The sequence below is a fragment of the Sus scrofa genome, chromosome 15 (genome assembly GCF_054392235.1).
Source record: "Sus scrofa isolate SSC_HxYL_T2T_F1_AM1 chromosome 15, Sscrofa_HxYL_maternal_Yorkshire_Landrace_v2.0, whole genome shotgun sequence".
Lineage (NCBI taxonomy): Eukaryota > Metazoa > Chordata > Mammalia > Artiodactyla > Suidae > Sus > Sus scrofa.
Genome location: NC_139397.1, coordinates 87,934,702 through 87,955,282, shown reverse-complemented (window position 1 = coordinate 87,955,282; position 20,581 = coordinate 87,934,702). Strand labels below are relative to the sequence as shown.

Below are 20,581 nucleotides of genomic sequence, written 5' to 3'. Positions count from 1 at the left end.
TATGCAAAAATGCATATAGTTGATTATTTTTACTAGTAGTTCGATCATTACCCCAGCACTCCTGAGGCTGCTTGCCTGGCTAAGGCAGAAAGTCCTTTGAGCTGTAGTTCAGTGGAAGTGATAAGGTTTCCTTGTTTAGCTCAGCTTGTAGATACAGGTTTACATATATAAGATGCCAGGACTTACTCTAGGAGCAGCCTCTGGCCACAAGCTGGAGTGATGTTTCCTCATTTAGACAGAGATCACTGCTTTGTTTACTATCTTGTGCTAACGTCCCAACTAATTCATGTTATTTTAAATGATCACATAACTTAGATTTCTTTGGATTGAACCTTTTAAAAATGTTTATCTTTATTTTATGTTACTTTTTCTTGGACTCAGAAATAAGATTTGGAATTTAATGGGAATGTGATAATAATTATTTTATTAACAAGTTAATTTAAATGCCTAAAACAGAACCTACCTACCATTATTTTAATAAGTTACTTTAAATGCCTAACATTTAACCTCAGCTCTCAGGCATCTACTTACTTTCAGGCCTCAAGGCTTCCAGGGTTATGTCAGGACTGGGCCAGACCAAGTAAGTATATTATATACAAAATCACCAATTTCCTTTACAAAGAACCCTTCTTGGGTTCTAGGACATAATAGAAATAACATAATTTGGGGAGTTGGAAACAGTGATTCTGATCCCTTTTCTGACACTTAAAACCTTGGGCTAGAGTCTCTGAAACCTCAGTTTTCTTTATTATAAACTGGGAATTGCAATATATTTCTCATAGGTTTCTTGCAAGTGTTAAACAAGGTAAAGGAAATAAAATTGCACACAACAGAATCTGTTGGCTTTGTTGCTTAGCAAATGTTACTTCTCCTTTCTCCTCTAGGTGTCTTCTGAGGGTTGATACCTTTTCACAAGCAAGCCTTTTTTTTAGGTTCAACAAAATGCCATCTGTCTGAGTCTAAGACAAAGAGAAGCTGATCTGGAACAAAGAGAAACTATCTCAATGTGACTGAAATGTAATGGATTTGGTTGGTGGCCAAATAAGTGACTTCTAAATTTTGCACATAAAATATTTGATTTATTTGTGCAGACAGAAATTTTGTTATAAGCAGTTTCCATGATTTTTTCATTGAACAAGCATTTAATGCAACTGACCAAATAAGGAAATTATTTTGCTTTACTCTAGATATTTACCAGGATTTCTCTGAGATAATACATATGCTAATTTTTCTCACAACATTAACTTAGGGCCAAACCAAATAGTAGGACATTTTTTGAACCAAAAATGCTTTTGTGTATGAGAGGAGATGGTTGAATATAGATAAAAGAGTACTAGAGTCAAGAGACTTGGAATCTAGTCTGGCTTTGCCACGTTCTAATTGCATGATCTCCCATAAATCACTACCCCTCAGATTGTTTTATCTGTAAGTGGCAGGAAGTAAAAGGATTATTAAATTCCTTATATGTAGACTTTCTTCAGAATAGCATTAAAGTTTAACAATTTTATATTAAATAGTGAGATGATTTAGTTTCCTTATATACCCAATTTAAATATTGTACTTTCAGCACATTATAAATATAGATCATGCCTTATGCAAATTTGCTTTATGGTATATTTTCCTAGTGCCTGGCAAGATAAGAGACTTCCAAGAAAAAAGACTTTTTATGAAATAAACAATATTTATCTAAGTATCTTCAAAGTCAGCTTGTTTCCTCAAGAAACATTTCTCTAATTTAGAACACTAACTTGTAGTAAAGTTCCTTAAGAATCCAGCAGGGGGTGCTGTGTAAGAGGATTGGGAGGAGGCACTGGCGGGATACTACGTGTTTTGGAAATGATCTAGTTGCTGAAGGCATTTCTGCACATTCATTCAAAATCTATGCTGCATCTGAAATGTATTTTAATGACTATGTAAAAACTTAAATGTCATCTAGAATTGCAATATTGTTAATGAGTTTGGCACAGTCATTCTTGTCTCTGAATAATTTGTAAAGAAAAATGTTCAGAGTAGCTATTTTAGAATACCACCCTTTTTGGCTATTCTTGCTCTCTTTCTCTTTTGGTTAAATGAACAACTTTTCTAATTTGGAGATTATAAAAGTAATATCCTTACATTCCATTAAGCTATAAAGCTGCTACTGATAAAATGACTTATCAAATCCTGTGGATTGAAGGCCACAGAATATGGAACCCAACAAATTCTTTTGAATATGACTTTATGATGCGTTGGCTCTAAAAATTGGTGGTCTTACTGAATCCTGCTGTTTCCTCTAATCATAATTGGTTTAGCAGAGTGCCTGCATTGCTAATCTCCCTCATTTCTATGTTGATTAAGCTACTCCTAATGGATTTAGTGCACACAGAGAAAGGAGAAAAGCAAAAGAAATTATACTGCCAGTGAATTTAAATGAACTATATATGAGACCAAGGAGGGCGGGCATGTAGACCCACATTATTAAAATTTGAAATTAATTCCCAATCTTCCTGAGGAGAATGGCTATAGGTTAAATGATAATGACGGCAATAATAACACATTTATATGGTGCCTTATGGCATATGCATAAATTATCTCTTTGCCTCTTCACGGAGACTCCTTTGTAGTTTCCTTAAATTTTTCGGTTAAGGAAACTGAAGTTCAAAGAGGGGGTTAAGATAGTAGCCCAAGTTCACACAACTAATAAGTGGCAGAGCTGAGTTTAATTTCAGATTCTCTAAATCTGATACTATTCCTGTGCTTTTGCTACATTATCCCAATAGTTTTCAGTAGTATTTGTCTAACAGTATTCTTAGATAGCAATGTAAGGAGGGCGTGTGAAAGGCGTACAAGCAGCCTGCCTAACTCAGAACCACTAGGAGCAGCTTACGTTGGCAGAGAAGCTGCGGCAGTCACCCCTGGTTACAGCAGCCTGGTACCGTGCCATCCGCTCCTTCAAGGACACCACCTCTTGGAGGTCTGATACACTGGCTTCGGCAAATCCACTCGCAGGTTTATTAGGGCCAGCAGTCCCTGTAAACAAATGTAGCATGCTTAGATATATTTCAGGTTTTGAAAAGAAAATATCATCACCTGAAGAGCAGTGAAGGCACTTAAAATATTTGGTCTCAGAAAACAGACCATAACATTTCACAGTATTTTCCATGTTTCATGGTCATGCTCTTTTTTCCCAACTTTCAAGCAAAGCTACAAAATACCTGTATAGAAGCTGTGCTTATACAACTATCAAAAGAAAATAATGTCCCCACTCCTACTCTTGGAATTATTATGATAAACAATAGGTATTTATTAAGAGATACATAATATTAATGAATATTCTTGAAGCACTGACTATTTGTTGGATTTATCAAGTGGTGTAAAGGCATCATTTCATTTAATTCTCTAACAGCCTCATTAGGTAGGTCTTATTATTTTCTAAAATTTATAGATAAGAAAACAGACATCACAGTAGTTAAAAAACTTTTCCATAGTCACACAATTAGTAAGTGGTTTGATTAAATATTTAGCAAGCCCCAAAACTGCTTCTTTATCTCTTCAAGGATATGGATCTTGCTAAAACATGTGAATACTATAAGAATTTCAGACTGTGCATTTTTTCCTTTATTCATAGAGGATTGTGTTCTATAAAAAAAGAAACAATAGTGCCATTAAAAAAGCTCTGTCAGTCATCTTAGATAGTTTGATATTTTCCCATGTAAGCTGTACCTGACAAAAATATAGGGTATTTAGGAATTACGTACTTGCAAACAGAGCAAAACACTGCATGATCACAAAATAACAATTGTTAGAAATAGAAAGGTCTTAGAGATGCTATTGTCTACCTAGTCTCACAACCTCCTTTGAGGTTTAAGGAAACACATCTAAATCTTTCCTTATGTACAAGGAACATAACGACCCTCCTTGGTTAACATGATTCTCCATGGTCATTTAGTTATGTGTGCTTGTCTCAAAGCTAGTTTTTTATATTTAATCCAGCATTCTTTGTTGTTATCTCTATGCTTGTTGGTTTACTATTCACTCTTAAAGAATTGTAATTCCAAAATCATTTCAAGGGCTCTTTCTGGGATCAAGCAATGTGGTGTGTGTGTTTCACTCATTTATATACCTCCTGCCTTTCACCTTAGGGCTGGTAGTTTTTTGGACTCATAGGGTTGGGGAGGGGGGTCTTAGCTATACTTTGTGATTTGAAATAGTTTGATTTAATTAGAATGAACCAAGGCCCAACAACCCCACATTACAGACCACCAAGCTATTCCCTTCCTACCCTGTTTCTCCCAGCCTCAACACTGAACCATCTTATTACATTGTTTGCTTTTCTATGAGCTTCTTTAAGGTTTATGTACACAACTTCTGTGACCCAGGAAAAATTAAATGTCATTTGTATTTTGATTCCCTGAGTATTTCATTTTCCATAAGGACTTCCTAGTCAATTAAATTTTCATTTATTTTAATTAAAGTTACAAATATATTTTAAAAAATTTTAATATTTATTTTTAATCTTTTCTTTCACATGTATCAGAAAGAAACAAAATTTAAAAGAATAAGACTTTTGTATCATATGAATGCTGTGATTGTACACCACTGTTCTATCACAATAAATGTCAATTATGTTTAAAAATTCAGCTGCCTTCCAAAACCTCATATCCACACAAAAGTATACTCCTCCAGTTGATCCTGATAAAAAGAGACTGCCACAAACTACTGAAAGTCTTTCGCATGCTGAAGAAAATATATCTTTATTTTTCTCTGAGGATTATCTATTTGCACAGATGAATTCCTTTTATGTTCAGCTGTACTCTTCTTACTTTGTTGTAAATGGTCACTATATAAATTTTATTGAACATGAACCACTAAAATTTTTCCATATTAAGATATGTTTCATTTTGTACATTATTCATAAAGATGTCATTCTTTTATTAATCTTAACAAAAAGTTAGCAGTTTATTTTTGTGAAAATTTACAGACAGTGTTTACTTTCCAAATATTTCAATTTTTATCATTTTTTGTTGTACTGGGAAATGCCTAAGATTAGTGGTCAGGAAATCAGTTGCCTGAGCATTAAGAGATCTGGATTCCATTTCCTTATGACTTTTTATTCTGATCACAGAAAAGACATTACATTTTAATCATTCTCCTTTTTTCTACATTTTTCTATATCTCCCTCTCTTTTTCCATCTCTCCCTCTCTTTTTCCCATAAGTAACTTTGCTTATGAAAGTTGGGTCATGGAGCAGAAAACCTACCTTGAGCTAACAAACTGTGTCCAGATTTTTTCCTAACCTCCTAAATCAATGTCTCAGTTTCTTCATCTGAAAGGCAAGGTGAGGCTTCCTGCCCATGGTACTACAGGGCAGTGTACCTATCTGCTCTGATCTTGATGCTGATGATACTTGATGTGAGCTGTAAGGTTGATGAGACAGCCCCTTTCCCAGGGATGAGTGGGGAAGAAATAGGATCATTGGTTGCCTGACCTCATGATGTGCTATTTTGGGAGACCTGGAGTGAGAAACGAGTTTAAGGTAACTTTAAAGAGAAAGGTAACACAGAAGAATGCATTGGGTGTTAGACTGTCAGATGTATTGCACAATAAGGGGAATATAATTACTATTTTTAAATAACTGTAGTGAAAAATGACATTTAAAAACTGTATAAAAATTTTTAAAAAGCTAATAATTGACTGAATAAAAAAGATGCTACTGTCATAAAATACCTGTGGAAAAAAAGGAATACTAGAACCTGTAAGCATATAAAACAGACCATGGAGGAACATGCTATAAGGGTAAAGTGATCTGTGAAAAAGAGAAAGGGAAACATAAAAAATTGCAGATGATTATTTCTGTTAGAAAGCATTATAAACATTAACATCACAAAACCATTGTACTAGAAGTCACTTATCTCTGGGGTTTAGAGGTAATTCACTGTGCACATGAGTAAATAAAATTTTTTAAAAGTAAATTCTCCAAAATCTCCAGAGTTAATGACATAGCTTGGCCTAGAATCCACTGCACCCATAATATGGGATATTTTACTTACTGATAAAAAATAATTGCTAATCCACACAAAATATTAATTCTTTGTGTGGTAGAATAAGCCCCAATAAAGCAGATAAAGAACATAGAGAAGCACTTTGGAAGAAAATAAACTACTAACAAATATAAGCTGTTACCCCAAAGACTATTAGAAACTAAAGATAAGAATGTCTTTTAGGGAGTTCCGTTGTGGCTCAGCGGGTTAAGAATCTGACTAAATCTACATCTAATAAAGATGTGGATTTGATCTCTGGCTTCGTTCAGTGGGTTAAGGATCCAACGTTGCCATGAGCTGTCGTGTAGGTTCCAAACCTGTCTTGGATCCCGCTTTGCTATGGGTGTTACTGCGTAGGCCAGCAGCTGCCCATTTCCATCCCTAGCCTGGGAATTTTCATATGCCACAGGTGTGGCTCTAAATAAGGAAAAGAAAAAAAAAAAAAAAAAAAAGACTGTTCTGTCGTTTAAAAGAATTCTGAAGTTCCAAGGGAAAAAAATATTATCTTTTGTAATATAAGAAGTTACATACTTCAGATAGATCCAACTTATGTCTACTTTCTATTTCCTTAAATCATGAGAGTTTGCGTGAACTACAGATCTATTTTTCATGAGCCCCAAACATAAGCATTTTGTCTGCAGTTTTTAAAAATGAAGAAACTGACTAAATCAATCAAAAATCAAATTTACGGAGGTTACAAAATTCATATACCTTTATGATTTTTACTTTCTGAGGAGAGTCTTTGTTGAAAAGGAAAGCATGTTCAAAAAAAACAAAGTACTACAATGTCAGGCGGAAGACCTTCCTCTTTTTCTTTTTTTTCTTTTTTAATTTTTTTTCTTTTTATGGCTGCACCTCTGGCATATGGAAGTTCCCAGGCTAAAGGTCAAATCAGAGCTGCAGCTGGAGCCTACAGCACAGCTACAGTAACACCAGATCCAAACAGCATCTACAACTTATGCAGCTTGCCCCAACCCTGGATTCTCAACCCACTAAGCAAGGACAGGGATCAAACCTGCCTCCTCACAGACCCTATGTCCAGTCCTTAAACTGCTGAGCCACGATGGGAACTCTGTGAATACCTTCCTTTCTTGAGCAATTACTCATCTGCCTTAGTCAGTCACAGAGGGATTGCATAGTCACACTTTTGTGTTTCCTTTGAGGTGATAAAATAATTGCTTTAAGATGTCAGGTGTTAGATAAAGAAAACAATGAGGAATAGTCAATGTAATTAATATACTTGGGAATTTTCTCCTAATTTCACAGTTTCTATTTTCAGTGAAGAATTCTTAGAAATATATATAGACTATTATCAAGAGGCATTTCAAAATGGTCAATGAGACATTTGCTGTGGACTATTCTTCTAACTAACTGTTCAGGAAATTTCAAAGATGGAATTTAGTGGTTTATAAAAATGATGTGTTCCCATAACATTAAGAGATGACAAACTTATCATTCCCCATTAAACAAATAATTGTCTAAAAATCTGAACAAATTATAAATATAATCTTTTAGAGTAACGATTTGAAAATAAAGGTTAATGGATTGATACAGAGTGCTAGGATCAATGCATTACTCAAAAATACTGTCAAAGTCAGAAAAATATTTATTCAGAAAATAGCTAACATGGCAGGATTTATAAGGCCAAGTGCTTTGTCGTGATCTTATTTCTAAAGTAAGATTTTCTAAATTTAAATGTCTTATTTTCAAAATATGAGAGGCACATTCCCAAACTGTTGTTGCAGATAATGGTTTTTTGTTTGTTTGTTTCTTTTCTTTTCTTTCTTTCTTTTTTTTTTTTTTTTTTTTGGCTGGGCCTGCAGCATATGGAATTTCCTGGGTCAGGAACTGAACCTGTGCTATAGTATCAACCCAAGCTACAGCAGTGACAATGCCAGGTCCTTAACCCACTGAACCTGGGGAACACCTGGATAATACTTTAAGGAAAGGATGACTGAGTCAATGGATGCTTTGGGATGAAAGATAGATATTGAGCACCAGGTACTTTATCTCTTTTTCTTTCCTTTTTTTGCTTTTTAGGGCCACACCTATGGCATATGGAAGTTCCCAGGCTAGGGGTCAAATAGGAACTACAGCTGCTGTCCTATGCCACAGGCACAGTAACGGTGGGATCCAAGCCTCATCTGCAACCTACACCACAGCTCACGGCAATGCTGGATCCCTGACCCACTGATCGAGGCCAGGGATCAAACCTGCATCCTCATGGATTCTAGTCGGATTTGTTTCCACTGTGCCACAAAGTGAACTCCCAAGCACCAGGTACTTTAAAATTAGCTTACAAAAGTATTGTGTACATTTTTAGTGAGCCACCTCATTACTTCTCTCTTTTGCCTACCCAGTGTGGATTATGTGAAAGTCTGTAGAATAAAGTAAAAAAAAATTTTTTTGACCTATTTTACTAAGACCTATATTTTACTCAGAGACCACTTGCTGGTGTCTGAGTTGTGAAGGTGATATTTGTTGTGTCTGATTTTTAGTAATTATGTCTGATTTATAAGCTATGGTAAAATCAGAAGAAAGGAAAGTTAGATGTGAGAAAATAATTAAGTGTATTAGAGATTTTCAGTAGAGTTAAAATACACATTGAAGGCAGTTAATAGAATAATATATATGCTGAAGAAAACCAGTAACATACTAACAAACATGTGAAAGAAGATGACAGAGGTAGACAACAGACAGCAAAATTCAAGCTACAAAATAATAGCATTTCAGTGGGAAGGTAGGGGAGTAGACAGAACAAATGAAATACAATGACCAATGAGGGAACAATGAGATAAACAGAATAAAAATTTGCTGAAAAAAATTTAGGCATAGATTTTAAAATACTTAACATTATATTCCAGGAATAAACAATTTTAAAATGCCAATATATCAGCAACTCCTGGTAAAATGTTTCAGATTTGAGGGAAAAGTTCTACAATCATCCAAATACATGAAGAGTTTATGTGATGAAGAAATAAAACTCAGGCATCCAGAGATCCTTTTATAATACTTAACACTAAAAGGAAATAGAGAACTGATTACTGGTTACTGAAGTTTTACTTTTGTGAACTAGAGTCTGCAAGTATTGAAGTTGTTACCCATGTGAGAAGTCAACAAAAAGTCAGGCACAGTCTATGTAGCAAAAGTCAGCCAAAAAGAAAACAAAATGACTTGACAAATAAAACCAAATGTAATAGTTACAGAAACAAACATGTCTCAAACTTCACACTAAAAGACAAAGGTAAATAAATCCAACTACATGCCACCTAAGACACAAAAGACAAAAAGAAAATATTGAGTAAGAAACTACCAGTCAAAAATAATTGAAGAGAAGTTACCATGGCTATATTTCTTTCATGCAAAGTAGCATTAAAAAATTAAATTAGAGGACCATTCTACAGAGAGAAGATGCCCACCTCCTCTGAAGCTGTAACAAAGGTGGGCCTCTACAAGCTGACTAGCATAGTACATAAAGACCATTTGAAGCAAGGAGGAGAATTGTATGGGTATATAATTGCTGTGGATGACTTTGACCTTCTTCCATCTTTGCCATATGAAACTTCAAAAATAAATTATATGAATTATATTTAATAAGGTTTATTTTAATATATTTATTCATTATTATTAAACAAATATTATTATCTACAATACACTAAGACACATTCACTATGCTCCAGAGCTTTCAGAATAGTTGACAAGAGAGATGGGCAATTATAGACTATGAGTTAATGGTTTTGCACCAGGTGAGTTGGGTGCCTACAGGGCAGAACATAATCCATGTGGGTGTGTCAGTGAGCTAGGTGGCTGGAAGACAGCCCAAGAGGTGAAACATCTGCTCTGAAATATGAAGAAGTTAGCCATGTGACTGTGGAAGAGAGGAAGATGCAGAAAAGAGAGGAAACAGCAGTATAACCAACAAATCATGTTGTGAAAATTAGGTAATGATTTTGAGGAAAATATCATTTCCTTACCAGACTGTACATTACAAATGGAGTAGTAGATAAAGAGTTAAATGATTTTAAAAATGATGAACCATCCTTAGAGAGATATAAGTAATTGATAAAATGATTGCCCTCTAAGCATAGAAATTCAAAGTAAAAAATAAGACAGAGGAAAACAGAAGAAGGACAATTACAATAAATAGGCTGAAATATTAATTTTCTGTAAAGAACATTGACTAGTTGGGGAAAAAACCTAACATTGTTGAAAAAACCCAATAAAGGACTCAAAAGAATGATTTACAGTAAAAAAAAAATCAAATATGTTTAAACTACTTTCTATGTGTCAGATATTAATTATTTAATGCTCTCAACACCTTGTGAGGTAGAGACTTTATTTATTTATTTATTATTTTTTTCTTTTTTGGCTGCTCTGCGGCATATGGAGTTCCCAGGCCAGGGATCAGATCTGAGCCAAGCGCAGTTGTGACCTATGCCACAGCTGTGGCAACACTGGATCCTTTAACCTATTGTGTCAAGCTGGGGATCAAACCTGAATCCTGACACTGCAGAGATGCTGCTGATCCTGTGCCCTCACAGTGGGAACTCCAAGATTGTATTTATTTTTAATTACTGTCATATAGATAAGGAAACAGATACAGAAAGATTGTAAGACTTCCTCAAGATCAGGTGGCTGGTGAATTGCAGAGCTGGAAGGGAAGCCAGTCTGGCTTCAGGTTCTGTGACTTAAGTACAATTCTATGCTACATCTCAAGAAGTACAAGTTTCTAAAAACCAAAAGACATACTCAAACATTCACCTTCCCAAGCAAGCAGATGAAGGAAAATTCAAAGAACAGAGATGCCATTTTTGGTTGTTAACTGATTCACTGCACATGCAGTAAATATATATACAATAAACAAAGAGTCCTAGATAGCTAATCCAATGTATAGTGATGACTGAAGAAATTCTAAGGTTTAATTGTAATTTGAACTCTCGAGCAGAAAAATGAAAATGTACAGATTTTTTTCTACAAAATTTTCTAAAATCAATTCAAGACACCTTTATTTGGTACAGACTAAAGGCCAGGCAGAGAACAAAGTGTGGGGCCACATGGAAGCCCCAGAGCTGACACAAATACAGACATTAGCTTCAAGAAGGCAAGCTTGCTTTTGGTATCACACTGATAGCCTTGCTATTATATCCTGGACCTATTATAAAGAAGTCAACTGCTTAGTACTCATAAAATTGATTTAGAACTAAATTGGGAAGTGATGAACTAAATTCTATCAAATGAAAATATATGCTCTATAACCCAGCTTGGATTTTTGTACAGGATATTATACTGATGGACATACCACAGACTTAGAGCCATTAGGATGGATACGTCTTCTGTAATTCTTAATATTTGCATATTTCTCAGCTAATAATAAAATGTATCTCTTTTAAACATTCAGAATGCTGCTGTAATCAATTTGTTTTGTATATTTTACACTCATTTGACTATTATAAAGCCAAGAAGTAGATGGAGACCAAAATGAAAGAGCAATTATATAGCACAATCTTGCATTAATTTATAGTTCTAAAAAACATGGAGAGGAAGGGCAAAGAGTGGAATGAGTGGAAGCATATGCCATGGCAGCACAAACCCTATACTATGGCATCCCTCTAGCCTACAAATATAGTCAGTCAGATTCCACCTATTAAACTAACATCCCCGTGGTTCCATTCCTCCCAAATGCATTGTGCTGTTGAGGGCACACCTGTCATCTTCCAAAAATCCATCCATTGATTTGATTAGCATGATTTACACACTAACAAAAACAGATCATTTCTCAGGATAATAAAAAGGATTAGTTCTTGCTTCCTTACTAACTGTTCCCTAACCAGTATTCTCTTAAATCCTGGAAGACATCCTGTACACCCAGTTGCCTGATAGATGAAAAAGACAAAATTTAGCAATGTGGTAAACAAAATATCGGTCCTTTGAAGATGTGCATATCCTTATCACCAGAATCTATGAATATGTTATTTTATGTGGCAAAAGGGACTTTGCAGATTTGACTAAGTCAAGGATTTTGAGATGGTGAGATTATCCTAGATTGTCCAAGTGTTCAACGTAGTCACAAGAGTCCTCAAAAGTGAAAGAGAGGCAAGAGTCAGAGTCAGAAAGTTGAGGGAATGACAGAGAAAGGGAGGGAGAGAAAGAGGGAGAGGGAGAGAGAAAGAGAAATATGCAGCACAGAATCAAAGCTAAGCTACTGGCTTCAAAAGTAGAGGAAAGGTTGCATGAGTTAAGGAATGTAGGCAGATTCTAAAAACTGGAAAAGAAAGGAAGCAGGCAAGTTCCCCCTTAGAGCTTCTAGAAGGAGTGGGACCCCAGCAATTCTCAATTTGGATTTTGAACTTCTGTAACTATAATATAATGGAATTGCTTGGGTAATTTGTTACAGCAGAAATAGGAAACTAATACACGGATCCACTGTACACATACATACACTTGACCCAGTAATTACTACACAGTTCATTCTTTTAAAGGCATATTTTAGTTCCAGCTCCCCTCAAATAAATTTATATAAATTTATGCACAAAAATACATCTCATAAATTTATATATAAAAACCACACTGAAAGCAACATCTTTGAATTTCTTTCTGCCCCAAAGAATAAATGTCCACCTTATAGATAAGACTCAGCATAAATGGCCATGTAGATTCTAATCTCTCCAAGTAACAGAACTTCCTCTATTTGTAATAACTTCTTTTCTAGACATGTCTCCTGTTTTCTGCAGCCTCTATCATCTCACAAGCAGTGCTTCTGGTAAGAGAGCAGTTATAAATGAATAGAATTTAGATCGACATTAAATAATCATTAGTACATTAATAGTGCTAGTTTGGGTATATTTGAAGATTTAATAATATTGCTATTAACTATTTTTAGTTAATTGCTTAGTTTAGTTAAAGAACTGGCCAATTAAACATGCAATAATTGAATAAAAAGAATTAATTTTCTTTGAAATGTTCAAATAAATTTAAACTATTAAATGCCTATAGATGATGCATATTTTTACAACGTAAGTCTCTTGCTAGTTTCCCTAGTACAGACTTAAATTACATTATAACAATGATAACTGTTAATGAGTGTCAATTATGTGTTAATCATTTTACATGTATTCTTATACATCTACATTTTACATCTAATCTTTTAACAACCCAATCTGATGGGTGGTATTATTTCCATTTTACTGATGACAAAAGTAACATTTAAAGGATAAAATCATATAGTAAGTGGCTGCTCCTGGAAATAAGTTCAGATATTTCTGGGTATAAGGATATTTAACCCTACATAGTCTCTTATGTAAATATTTTTCATTAAAATTTAACATGATAGGAGAGTTCCCACTGTGCTATAGTGGGTTAAGAATTTGATTGCAGTAACTCAGGTCACTATGGAGCCACAAGATTGATCCCTGGCCTGTTGCAGTGGGTTAAAGGATCTGGAGTTCCCACAGCTACAGCACAGGTTGCAGCTGCTGCATGGATTCAATCTTTGGATCAGGAACTTCCATATCCCATGGGTGAGCATAAATATACACATGTACACATGCACATCCACATCTATACATATACACACACATACAAACATATATATAACATGACTGAAATTGAGAAAACAATACCATTTACCATTGCATCAAAGAGAATAAAATACCTAGGAATAAACCCACCTAAAGAGGCAAAAGACCTATACTCTGAAAACCATAAAACCCTCATGAAAGAAATTGAGGTCTTTCCTCAAATTTCCTTTGAGGATAGCACAAATAGATAAAGAGATATATCATGCTCCTGGATTGGAGGAACAATATTGTCAAAATGATTATACTACCCAAGGCAATCTGCAGATTCAGGGCAATCCCTATTAAATTACCAATGGCATTTTTCACAGAACTAGAATAAAAAAATATTGAAATCTGTGCGGAAACACAAAAAAACCTAAATAGCCAAAGCAATCTTGAAAAATGGAGCTGGAGGAATCAGGTTCCCTAACTTCAGACCATACTACAAAGCTACAGTTATAAAAAGAGTATGGTACTGGCACAAAAACAGAAATATAAATCAGCGGAACAGAATAGAAAGCCCAGGGATAAACACATGTACCTATGGTCAGCTAATCTATGACAAAGGAGGCAAGAATATACAATGAAGGAAAGATAGGCTGTTCAATAAGTGGTGCTGGGAAAACTGGACAGCTACATGTAAAAGAAGGACATTAGACCATTCTCTTACACTATATATAAAAATAAACTCAAAATGTATTAAAGACATAAACATAAGACTAGATACTATAAAAGTCTCAGAGGAAAACATAGGCAGAACACTCTTTGACATAATTTGCAACAATATCTTTTTGGATCCACCACTAAGAGTCATGAAAATTAAAACAAAAGTAAACAAATGGAATCTAATTAAACTTAAAAGATTGCACAGCAAAGTAAACCATAAAAAATTGAAAGACAACTCACAGAATGGGAGAAAATCTTTGCAAACAAAGCAACTGATGAGGGATTAATTTCCACAATATACAAATATCTCACACAACTTTATATAGAAAAAAACCCACTCAAAAAATGATCGAGGAGTTCCTGTCGTGGTGCAGTGGTTAACAAATCCGACTAGGAACCATGAGGTTGTGGGTTCGATCCCTGGCCTTGCTCAGTGGGTTAAGGATCCAGCATTGACATGAGCTGTGGTGTAGGTCGCAGACGCGGCTTGGATCCCGTGTTGCTGTGGCTCTGGCACACCGATGGCTACAGCTCTGATTAGACCCCTAGTCTGAGAACCTCCATATGCTGTGGGTACAGCTCTAGAAAAGACAAAAAAAAAAAAAAAAAAAAAAAAAAAAAGATTGGAAGATCTAAATAGACGTTCTCCAAAGACAGACATATGGCCAAAAACACATGAAAAGGTGTTCACAATTAATTTTTCCCCCACCCTTTCTTCTGTTGCAACATGAGTATCTAGACAAAGTTCTCAATGCTACTCAGCAGGATCTCCTTGTAAATCTATTCTAAGTTGTGTCTGATAAGCCCAAGCTCCCGATCCCTCCCACTCCCTCCTTGTAATGTATACATGTAAGGATAACCTGACCCCCTTGGTGTACAGTGGGAAAATTAAAAAAAAAAAAAAAAGGTGTTCACCATCACTAATTATTAGAGAAATGCAAACCAAAATTACAATAAGATTATCACTTCATACCAGTCAGAATGGTCATCATCAAAAAGCCTGCAAATAACAAATACTGGAGAGGTTGTGGAGAAAAGAGAACCCTCCCATACTTTTGGTGGGGATGTAAATTGGTACAACCACTATGGAGAACAGTAGGGATGTTCCTTAAAAAAAAATAAGTATAGAACTACCATATGATCTAGCTATCCCACTCCTGGGCATATATATAGTGAGACAAAATCATAACTTGAAAAGATACATACACCCCAATATTCATTGTAGCACTATTAACAATAGCCAAGAAATGGAAGCCACCTAAATATCCACTGACAAAGGAATGGATAAAGAGGAACATATGTCTATATATAAAATATATACACACACACGTACATACAATGGAATATTAGCCATAAAGAAGAATGAAATAATGCTATTTGTAGCAGCATGAATGGACTTAGAAATTGTCATACCAAATGAAGTCAGAGAAAGACAAATATCATGTGATAACACTAAAATATGGAATCTAATAAAAATGATGCAAAAGAACTTATTCACAAAACAGAAACAGACTCAATGATTTCAAAACCAAATTTATGGTTATAAAAGGGGAAATGTTAAGGGGAGGGATAAAATGAGAGGTTGGGATTGACATATACATGCTACTATATATAGTAACAAGGATTTCCTGTATAGCAGGGGGAAATCTACTCACTACTCTGTAGTGACCTATATGTTGAAAGAATCTGAAAAAGGAATGGATTTGTATAACTGATACACTTTGCTGTACACCTGAAACTAACATAGTATTGCTAAGTCAAATATACTCCAATACAATTAAAAAAAACATGATAAAGTAAATTCTTAATTAAGGGTGTGACTCCTCCTTTCTACTTCTTAAAAATCTACATGCAAATCCTTTATTTCAGTGTATCTAGGGATAGATCAATGGGAAATCAATAAGTTGAATTTCTTTGGCTCTAAGTGAATCCTTTTTTGTCCTTAGAAGCATGAGTTTAGAATTAGAAACCAAAGAAAATTCTTCAGTTATATTTCTTCGGTCACTACAGAGATAAAACTTGAGATGGGGTTAAGTATTGATCCAAGCAAGCAGGGAGAGGGATGAACTTCACTATAATGGATGGAAAATGCAAAGCATGTCCACTACTCTCATTTTCTATTGATTGCTTTTGCCTCGGGGCATGGGAGGTGCCCAGTATGCTTCCATCAAAGTTTCCTCTTGTTTCGATCTGCATCCCAGCTATATAATAAGGGCATTTGATAAACTCTCCTCTTAATGCTTTAGGCAAACATTCAGTAAACATCTACTGCCCATCTACTGTTGACTGAACATAGTGTCTAGAACTGGGCACAATTTAATCACTGTTGTATTTAGTCTTGTTCTACCCGAAAAGAGAAGAAAAATACCAGAGAGATCCTCAAGAAATACAGCATTCTAAGAAGTGTTGGTCTGGCCTTATCTTTAAAAACAGAAATACAAAATGTTGGTTGCATCATTTCAACATGCTGACTTATGCAGGAAAGGAATTCCCAGCTGGCTGGCCTTGCTAAGGAAGTGGGCTTATCAAAAGACACACCAAATGGAGCTTTCCTTCGGTGGGGAATCCTGAGGAATTTGGTGGCACACACTTTACATCCCCACCCCCCAAACCATGTTCATTTATATTGAGATCAAAATGAGTTAAAATGGATCACACCTAATCAGATTTGATGGGGTTGAAAAGACCCTTTCTTATATCACCATAGTGGTCTGATTTCTCTCCAGATTTCCCCCCCTTAACCTAGGCCGTGAGTGGCTCCCTCTGCTGTGTTCTACCAACATTTAAAAAGTACACTTCTGTTTGTGATACTTATTACCTTTAGTATATCTTTGAATCTCTCCATCCTCCCTACTTTTACCTTCCACCTGCATGCAAGTTCCTTAAGCAAAGAGCCAAGTTAAACTCCTTCCAAAAACCTGTTCTACACCAGGTTCTGTTTGGTTTAATCCTGCAGGATGCAGACCCTGCAGGGAGATTAATGATCCGCTCTGGACTCAGAAAGCCCAATATTTATTCTATCTCTGACACGTGCTACTTTAAGCAAATTGTTTAGCCTCTTGAAGCCTCTTTCTTCTCTACCACGAGAATTATATCAGAACCTAAGGATTGCCTGTGAGGACTGAGGGAGACCTTGTTAAAGTAAGTTTTCCAAAGCATCTTGCACACAGTAAATACTAAATGTTCACCTTAGGTATTATTATTCATCCTAGGTACTATTATCCAGATGATTTGAGATGATACAAATCTGAGAATAATAAAACTTATGAAATTTTCCCAAATCGCAAAGCTAGTAAGTAGAAAGGACAGGACTTGACTCCAGCCCCTATGAATCTAAAGGCTATAAGAATATTCCATTCCTCTTGATAAGACAAGTATCTACCATATCACTTGAAACAAAGAGAAAGCAAGACTATGAATGAATAGATGGTTCCCTTCATGGAGCAGCAGAAATTAATCTGACTAGAATCCATGAGTATGTGGGTTCGATCCCTGCCCTTGTTCAGTGGGTCAGGGATCCGGCATAGCCATGAGCTGTGGTGTAGGTTGCAGATGTGGCTGGGATACCACAGTTGCTGTAGCTATAGCGTAGGCTGGCAGCTGTAGCTGTGATTCCACCCCTAGCCTGGGAACTTCCATGTGCCGCAGGTGTGTCACCTAAAAATAAAACTAAAAAAATAAAAAAAGAAAGAAGTAAGAAAGAATAGATAATTATAGGAAGAGATGGGGCAAATAAGGTGACATAGTCCTGCTCTTTTGGCCACAGGAATGGAGAAAATATACAAAAGAGAAGAATATCAAAGTACATAGTATCTGAAGCAATAGTTTATCTGTATTTTTGGCATTAGCCAATGAATCATCAATTTTTCACCAGCAAAGCATGGGGGCAGTCCCCTGAACATGTAAAGTACATGAAAATCTCCCTAGTATATCACAGGGATGGATCTGCTCCTAGTATATCACAGGGATGGATCTGCTCCTTTTCTCCTGGCAAATGATTCCTCATGATTTCCCCTACTCTATGTTTCTCAGGCAAAATCATGAAACCATCACTCAAAGTTCTTCACATTTTTCATCTTTCTGTGGGGGCTCTGAACAGTGGGCTTGGCAGTGAACCCTGGCCTGGACTAGTCAGGTTGTACGACTGGTCCAGTCCCTAAGTCTCTGCTGCCCTTGTCTCTGCCTCCCAAAGACAAAGGGAAGGACCATGGATTCCTCACTTAAGATCCATTCCACTGTTGCTGCTCTGCTAAGTATCTCTGCATTGCTAGGTGCTTATGCTAGTACCTCTACCAAGTAACTTATCTAGGTGTTGATAACTGTGAAAGGTAGAGGTGTTTTTATATTTGGTTAGTTTGATTATAATATTCTTTCTATTTAATCTGAGTATTCATTCTATTTAAATTGATTTCCATTCCTTTCTTCCTTAAGTTTCTGTTCTAGAAAATCCCCAAAGTTGGTATCATTCTGTATTATTCACCTCTCCCTAAGTTGTTGCCTCTCTGATATAACTTCTTTCTCTCGCCCATTATTTCCTCATATACTTCTTTCTTATTCCTACTGCATACTAGCTTAGAATTTGTCTTAAATCACCCTCTTTTGTTTCTCATAGGCTTTGTAACATCCCATACAAAGCTAGTCTATGTGTACTGAACTGTTTATTGTTTAGTTTCAAGAATGTTATTGTAACTCAACAGATCAAAAAAAAATCAACGGTAATATACTGCAGATAAAACTTTAATAATTTTAAACTTTGTAAAACATCTTCCAGCGTGCCCACTTCTAAACTGTTGGAGCATAGGCAAGGTAGGAAAGTTACTATTATTCTAAATTAATCCTATGCTACTTCTATGATCTGGACAAGCCAGAGTTTTCCAGATCTGTTTAAGAAAACTCCAATTCTTCACCTTCGTTTCAACTTTCACCTCTCTGTTAAGGTTAGCATCTGAGATTTATTCTGACAAAGGATATTGAAGGAAAGCCCAAATCATTAAATTCTGACTCTCGTCCACTTGGACGACTGATGCCGTGGAAGCTTTTCTCCTACTAGTCATCCTTCTCCTTTGAGTGATAAAATGTATTTAATTCAATCTTCCTCTTGTCTTAGAGAAATTCACTCTCTGAATTCATACAAACTCTTTTCAATGACCTTAAGTAAGTCTTTGTTTAAAATGCTGTCTCTGCCTGAGTTCACAAATAACAGCATACATTGATATGTTTTCTTTTGAACATAATGGCTGATAGACTTGATCAAAGAAAGGAACCTACACTAATTCCATATACTTTCTTTACTGAATATTATTTGGAAAAGCTAAGCAATCAAGGAGAAAAGTGAAAATGCTTAAATAATGCAACATTTTGCTTGCCGAACAACACACGCTTCTGGAAGTAAATTCACTTTTTCGGAGTAGTACTGAGAAAAATTCTACCTAAAAAAGTAAACACTTTCCAAATGATGTGATATTTAATCATTTAAATGTTTCTTGGGGAAAAATATGAAACTGTGAATGTCAAGCAGAAATGTTAAGAATCCATGTAGGATACTGTTTTTCTTACCAAAGCTATAGGTTCTATAATATGCTCTCAAATGAAAGGTAATCAGTACTTGTCAAATGTTGGTACTATGACAGCTACTGCCTTTCTTTCCTTCTTCCCTCCCTCCTCCCCTTTGCTTCCTTCCTTTGTGTGTGTGTGTGTGTGTGTGTGTGTGTGTATGTTTAGTGCCGAGTTACTGATTTACTGGGTTACTCTCCCTGTCACCATTAACGTGCCCTAAATACCCTCTGCATAGCAATGCAAACTGCCAGTTCAAAAGAAAGAGATGATGTCAGTTTCCTAACAATGTACTGGTGCTAGGAACTGTCCAAAGAGTGGAAGTAATTTAATAGTCTTGCCTGCTTAAGATACACATGGGATACATTGTTCATCATCTCATCACCCCTTAATTTATTTATAGTTACTTATCTTTAAAAATCTGGCATTAGTGTTTGTTTCTTTTCTCTCAGATTCAAAACTTAATCCTATAAATGCACCATAAGCAGAGGAACTCAATTCATGCTGCTTATTTCCCTCCTGTTTGCAAAGGGCAAAGTGTAAAAATCGGTCTTTTAATGTTATTCAGATTGAAACTTGCTCTTTTCCATGTGCATTAAGACAGTAACATCTGTGAACAACAAAGAATTTAATTAAAACTTGAAAACAAATGTTTTCCTAGACCAATGGTATTTAAAAATGAAGTGTGGTAGAAGGTGAAAGAAAGTTGGGGGAGAGCAGTGAAATGTAAAAGGCAATTAAAAATTATATATTGGGCCTCTTTGTAAATTCCACATTAAGCCAGGT

General features: G+C 35.6%; 1 protein-coding gene across 1 annotated transcript in view; it reads right to left on the bottom strand.

Annotated features, from left to right (window-relative positions):
- XIRP2 (xin actin binding repeat containing 2) overlaps positions 1-20,581 on the bottom strand; it is a 75,054-nt gene that overhangs the window by 43,662 nt on the left and 10,811 nt on the right. Inside the window, exon 2 of the mRNA XM_005671902.3 lies at positions 2,867-3,009. Coding sequence (XP_005671959.1) covers positions 2,867-2,923 — 57 coding nt within the window. The 5' untranslated portion in view covers positions 2,924-3,009. The remainder of the gene's footprint in view (positions 1-2,866; positions 3,010-20,581) is intronic.